Source organism: Buceros rhinoceros, unplaced genomic scaffold (genome assembly GCF_000710305.1).
Source record: "Buceros rhinoceros silvestris isolate BGI_N320 unplaced genomic scaffold, ASM71030v1 scaffold40377, whole genome shotgun sequence".
In the NCBI taxonomy this organism is placed as follows: Eukaryota; Metazoa; Chordata; class Aves; order Bucerotiformes; family Bucerotidae; genus Buceros; species Buceros rhinoceros.
Genome location: NW_010421264.1, coordinates 1 through 5,593, shown reverse-complemented (window position 1 = coordinate 5,593; position 5,593 = coordinate 1). Strand labels below are relative to the sequence as shown.

At 37.3% G+C, this 5,593-nt stretch overlaps 1 protein-coding gene across 1 annotated transcript in view; it reads right to left on the bottom strand.

Moving 5' to 3' along the window:
- Positions 1 to 5,565, bottom strand: part of LOC104496452 (probable ATP-dependent RNA helicase DDX60) — a gene marked incomplete at its 3' end in the record, with an annotated part of 8,647 nt that extends 3,082 nt beyond the window's left edge. The window contains exons 1-5 of the mRNA XM_010139573.1: positions 5,365 to 5,565; positions 4,214 to 4,318; positions 2,993 to 3,131; positions 2,208 to 2,329; positions 1,019 to 1,166 (exon numbers count right to left, since the gene is read on the bottom strand). Of these exons, the coding sequence (XP_010137875.1) occupies positions 1,019 to 1,166; positions 2,208 to 2,329; positions 2,993 to 3,131; positions 4,214 to 4,318; positions 5,365 to 5,565 (715 nt within the window). The remainder of the gene's footprint in view (positions 1 to 1,018; positions 1,167 to 2,207; positions 2,330 to 2,992; positions 3,132 to 4,213; positions 4,319 to 5,364) is intronic.
- Positions 5,566 to 5,593: the final 28 nt, after the last annotated feature.

The window sequence follows — 5,593 nt, the reverse complement described above, 5'->3', positions numbered from 1 at the left end:
AAAAAGGATGAATAAATATAGTTAGTTATCTGCTGTAGTTAAAGTGTTTCCTTACTGCAAAAAATAGTAATTTTGAAGGCAGGTTATTTTTAGAGGAGCTAGGCAATGGGATAGTGGTATATTACATTGTTTCTATATCTCTCTTCCAAGCAGTAACATGAGGTTATGTAGTAGTTAAATATTTTTCACCCAATGGCAATCCATGTTGCTTGGTAATTTTATAGTCATGCCTTTTTATATTGCTTTGGTTATTGGGCATCATTTATTGGCCTAAGTAACTTAGTCAATTTATAAAATGGTGCAATGTTCTTAATTGTTACTTCAACCTTAAAGCTGTTCAGTTGTTGAAAATCTAACCTTTGTAAGACTCTGAAAGCAATTCAAGTGTCACAGACATATGAGGATCTACAAATGCATTGATGATTAGTTTTTTAAAGCTTTTATTCAATAATTAATTTTATATATTTATCCTTTTATTAAAATGTCCTATCGATTTCTTATTTTCTCAAGTAACAAGTGAGAGGATTAGAGGGAATGGACTCCAGTTGTGCCAGGGCAGGTTTAGGCTGGATACTAGGAAAAATTCTTTACCAAAGGGGTGGTAAAGCACTGGAAGAGGCTGCCTGGGGAAGTGGTGGAGTCTCCATGCCTGAAGGTTTTTAAAAGACGTGTAGATGTGGTGCTGAGGGACGTGGTTAGTGGTGACCTGGCAGTGCTGGGTTAATGGTTGGACCTGACGATCTTAAAGGTCTCTTCCAACCAAAATGATTCTATGATTCTGTGATTTCTCTACAAAATAATAAAAGAATAGCAACTAAAATGATCTTTTCCCTGTGCAAAACCTCTACTATATACACTGTAATCTATAAGGCCTGTAAAACAGAAGTGAAATAGAAATTGTACCTCTTAGCATATCTGAAGTCACCATTTTTTCTTCACAAAATAAAAATTAACCCTAAATTTCCTAATACCGTCAATTTCAAAAATTATGAATATGAATTAATTTTTCACTTCCTACCTGTCTTTGACAGTGGAAGTCTGTATTCTTGTTCCATATCTGCCAGCTTGGCAGTTGTCAGAAGAAAATGAGCAAAATTTTCCTTTGCTTTGGTGTTGTACTCATTTACAGCATCTGCAAAGTCTTCTGGCAGATCTTCTAGAAAGACCTGAAATAGCATGCAGTTTATTGCTTAATTCTGGTAACTTCTCCAAAGTGACTGTTCTACGTTGGTGCATACATAACGTATTAGTACACCCATATTAGTAGCAAGAAGCAAAGAGAACAGCTCCAAACTTTACCCAACTTGTCAGACTGCCTGACCATCTAGAATTAATGGATCTTTAAAGATGAACATGTATTTCATGCCGATCAGGCACAAGTGCAGCACCTCTGGGAAAAATTATTTAAGAAAGGACAAAAATGTTACACAGGCAGAGTACAAAGCAGCAGTGTGAGCACCAAGATCAAAGAAGGAGAGGGAGGAGGTTCTTCAGGTGATGAAATGGAGATTCCTCTGCAGCCTATGGAAGAGAGAAACAGTGGAGAAAAAATTTTCCTGCAGCTCTCAGTGGAGAGCACCATGCTGGAGCGGATACCCGCACTGCAGCCTGTGAACTAGAGCAGGATGGATGTTTCCTGAAAGAACTACAGCTCATGGAGAGTCCACACTGCAGCAGGTTTATCCTGAAGATCTGTAGCTCACGGGGAGAACTCAAACTGGAGCAGGGGTGATATGCGAGTAGAAAGAACCAGCAGAGACAGCTGTTAAGAACAGACCATAGCAACTCATTGCTCATTTCTGGTTAGCCCTGCGCTGCTTGAAGTGGAGGGGAGGTAAAGTAGTCAGGAATGAAGAAGTAAAGTTGAGCTTAGGGAAGGGGAGGGAGAAGGTGGTGTTGATATTTCTATTTTTTGTTTCTCACTACCACAATCCATTTTAACTGGCAACTGGGGCTGTTTTGTCCGTGATCATAGCTGGTAAGCGGTCTTCCTGGGTTTGTCTTGACTCATGAGCTTTTCTTATCCTGTTTTCTCTCCCATTTTGTTGAGATGACAGAGGATTAAGAGAGCGGCTAGGTGGGCAGCTAACTGCTGGCCCACCAGGATACTGTACATCCGTAATGACACTAGTATAACTCACAAAAGGCAGCAAGTTCATTAGGTGGTACACAACATGAGTTACAGTAAAGACCAATACTTTCTCTACCTTTGACTGGCAAAACGTGTATTTATATTTCATTGAGCAGGCTGGAAGGTATTTTCTCCCAAACAGGTTTGCTAGAATGAGCACTAGCTTTTCCAGGACATCTTCTGAAAAAACAGTTGAGCCTATGCCAAAACAGAAAGTACTTGGGTTAGATATGAAAATGTAAAAAAGAAATTTTTTTTTCTTAAAATAAACAAATCCTATTCATGAGTTTCTTTCCCAGCTGCCGTTTTCTTGACAGAGGTTATGCAAAACTGTGTTGGCTAAAGATCAACTCATTGCATACAAAATACTTTGGAAGATAATTAAGCAACTAGTAATATTTACAAATTAATACTCTGTTCTTATATGCTCACACACTGCAGCGTATCTCTGTGCGCAGAATGGATTTGCCTCATGTAATGAGACTGTAGTAGTTCATTTTTTCTAATTTTTCGATATTCAGAGTGGTCATCCATCTTATTTGCTACATGGCATGCAAATTTTGCTCTGGAGTCAGAATTAGTAATTTTTCTATGTATAGCATTCTTTTCTTACGTCATCAGAATGTTTCACAAACAGTAAATTTAGGTTAATGATCCCCGCATTGCCCTATGTACGCCTTGGCTTTCTCAGATGGAAATATAAGCATATGCAGAGCGTATAGAGGCAGAGGCCAAGGATGTGAGGAGGAAGGCTAGGCAAGCAAAAGGTGGCAGCAGCAGGAAGGCACTCAGAACATTTCAGAACTATTGGGGACTCAGTCTGCCATAGACAGCAATTAAGATGCACAGAGTATTATTTACCTTTAATTGGCTGGCACAACTTGTGGAATAAACCTTTCACAAGAAAGCTCACTAAAACAAAATTTGATGGTTCGTGATAGTACAAGTGCGTCACAAGTCCAGCAAATCCTATGGGGTTACCTTCTTGATCCAAGTAGCCCTATTTAATTTAAAAGAAAAAAGCTTATTTGTGAAAGATGAAGTTGAATAAGGCACAGCAAGCACTGATCTGTCAAATATATGCTGCAAATGTTTAGGTGCTAGAAGCTTATCTAGTTTCAAAAAACAACACAACAAGCTCATGGAATAAAACTCCGTTAAAGGCTATAAATTCCAGGACACTTCTCCTGTCAGAGATCACTGTATCACACCATGTAAGAAAGTAGGAAGTATCAAAAATCATCATTATATGCTTGTTTTGGGGGTTTTTTTTAATACACTTCCCCAGGAAAATTATTGGAGACAGGATAACAGGCATGTGGACCAGGCTTTGCCCACTTTTTATGTTAACTGTAGCTGTTCGGAAGTGTTACTAATCTCTCTTGTGCACTGAACTGATGCACAAGATGCACGCTCCTCTCTTAACAGGAGCATCAGACTCCTTGTCTCACACACAAGGGACACCCAGTAGAGGAGGCAGAAATGTTGGTTAGGGCTCTTACTGGGAGCAGGACTGGGAAACCTGGGCACAGATGATTTTATTAATGTAATCACATTATTGGTGTCTCTTACTGCGTGTAATCCTGAGCTGTAAGCCAAAACAACATCATGCATAAGAATTTTCAAAAAGAGTGTCTATCAAATTGAAATTATTACTATGGAGAGATGCACCACTAATTTTCAGTATTCTCAGACCTACTTTTTATTAGAGATATAATTTCTTCCCGCATTTTGGAAATCACGTCATCCTTAGTATGTTTTAAACCCCTATTAATTCAGAGGCATTTGTCTTCATATACAATATAAATTCACAACTCTTACTTTCCTAATCAAGTTGTAATCATATATGCCACACATAAGACTTTTTCTATTGAATTTATTCCATCCGTAAATCAAAATTCACTTCAAACTGAAAGCACTCTAATTTTGTCTGTTTCCTTAAATTTCTAAGAGAAAGAAATAGCCTATTACTATGAAATATAAAATGATACGGCTCTTTGAATGAAAGCATACTAACACAAACAAATGAGAATCTGTAGATTTAAGAAGAATGTCCTTTTATGAGAACAAGTTAAAACCTACCTCTTTGATAAGAAATTGCAAGGAAAACATAAAATAAATTTTTAGTATTTCAGCATATCTTTCTTTTCTGAAAGACATCAGTGAGTGCTTCAACACTGACAATGCCTGGTCAGATAAACAGGGAGGGGGGGAAAAAAAAAAGAGAGATATTAGAAATCCAAGGGAATGTTAATATTGTAACAAGCAAAGAAATTTAATATCCAGATTTTATGCTCTGTTTCATCAATTGGTTTTCAAGGTAAAAATGCTGGGTGGGAGTTCTGCTGTATTTTTATGTAAACTGAATGCCTAACTCCTGCAAATGCTTGTGAAAAAGTCCATCCTCTGTCTGACAGATGTGTGCTCATTTTCTAAGTTTATCCTGACGTTTTAAAGTTAATTACATGAAATTCATATAGAGATCTAAAAGACAAGGATTTAAATATCATTAAACAAAAATGAGGAAGTTTTTGTTTCCTCAGTTTCTCCTTACATTTTAATGCCATTTTAATATTTAACACAGAAGTTGGCCAATTTACTTCGTTGTCATAAGAAGACTTATGTCTGAATTCATTCAGTGAGTCCCTGAAAAGAAATGTCTATGTGCTGAAGTGAATGTAAGAAACGGATCATCTGGGGTTCCTTAATAACAGAGAGGAGACCTCTGACCAATTTGTAATCACAGTCATGGGCTGTTTACTTAAATCACTGCATTAAATGGCAAGAATAATAATTTGATTCCAGAGAGTTGGTGTGCTGATTTAAACAAGTGAGTAATACATACCATTTTCTTATTGTTTCTATTGTGACACCATTTCATAACTCCCCTCTTCCCTATGGAAATGCATGTTCACATCTTTTTCTCAAATAAAGCAGAGATTTTAAATATTGGAACACCTTCTGATTCTCCAAGTTAATGCAAATATTACATGGGACAAGAGTCAGTAAAAATACCTTCCTGATATTAGCATTCTTTCTGATGATATTTATTGCAAAGATTAAATATGTGAGAACAGTTCAATACTGTGGAGAAGATGGCACAGGTACTAGAAGCCGTATAGCAAAGTATGCAATTTCCTTTGGAGGCAGATTGCTTACTTCTGAGCTTTCTGCTCATGTTAAGGAGACATTCTAATTTAATTAAATTGCTATTAAGAAAAAGAATATTAAACCTTTGCTCTGGCATCTGCTTTGTCATCAGCCTTCGAAACCAACAGCATGAGCCTCAGTATTAAGGAAACAGTCGAAGGAAACTGGCCTTTCAACTGAGGTACGTTGGATTTGATAAGTCTTTCAACTTTGGCTGGCGGGATATCGTAGAAGAACACGTTACCAATCATGTCTTGTCCCCGTCTTCCAGCTCGTCCTGACATCTAAGAATAAAATACTTAATAATTATAT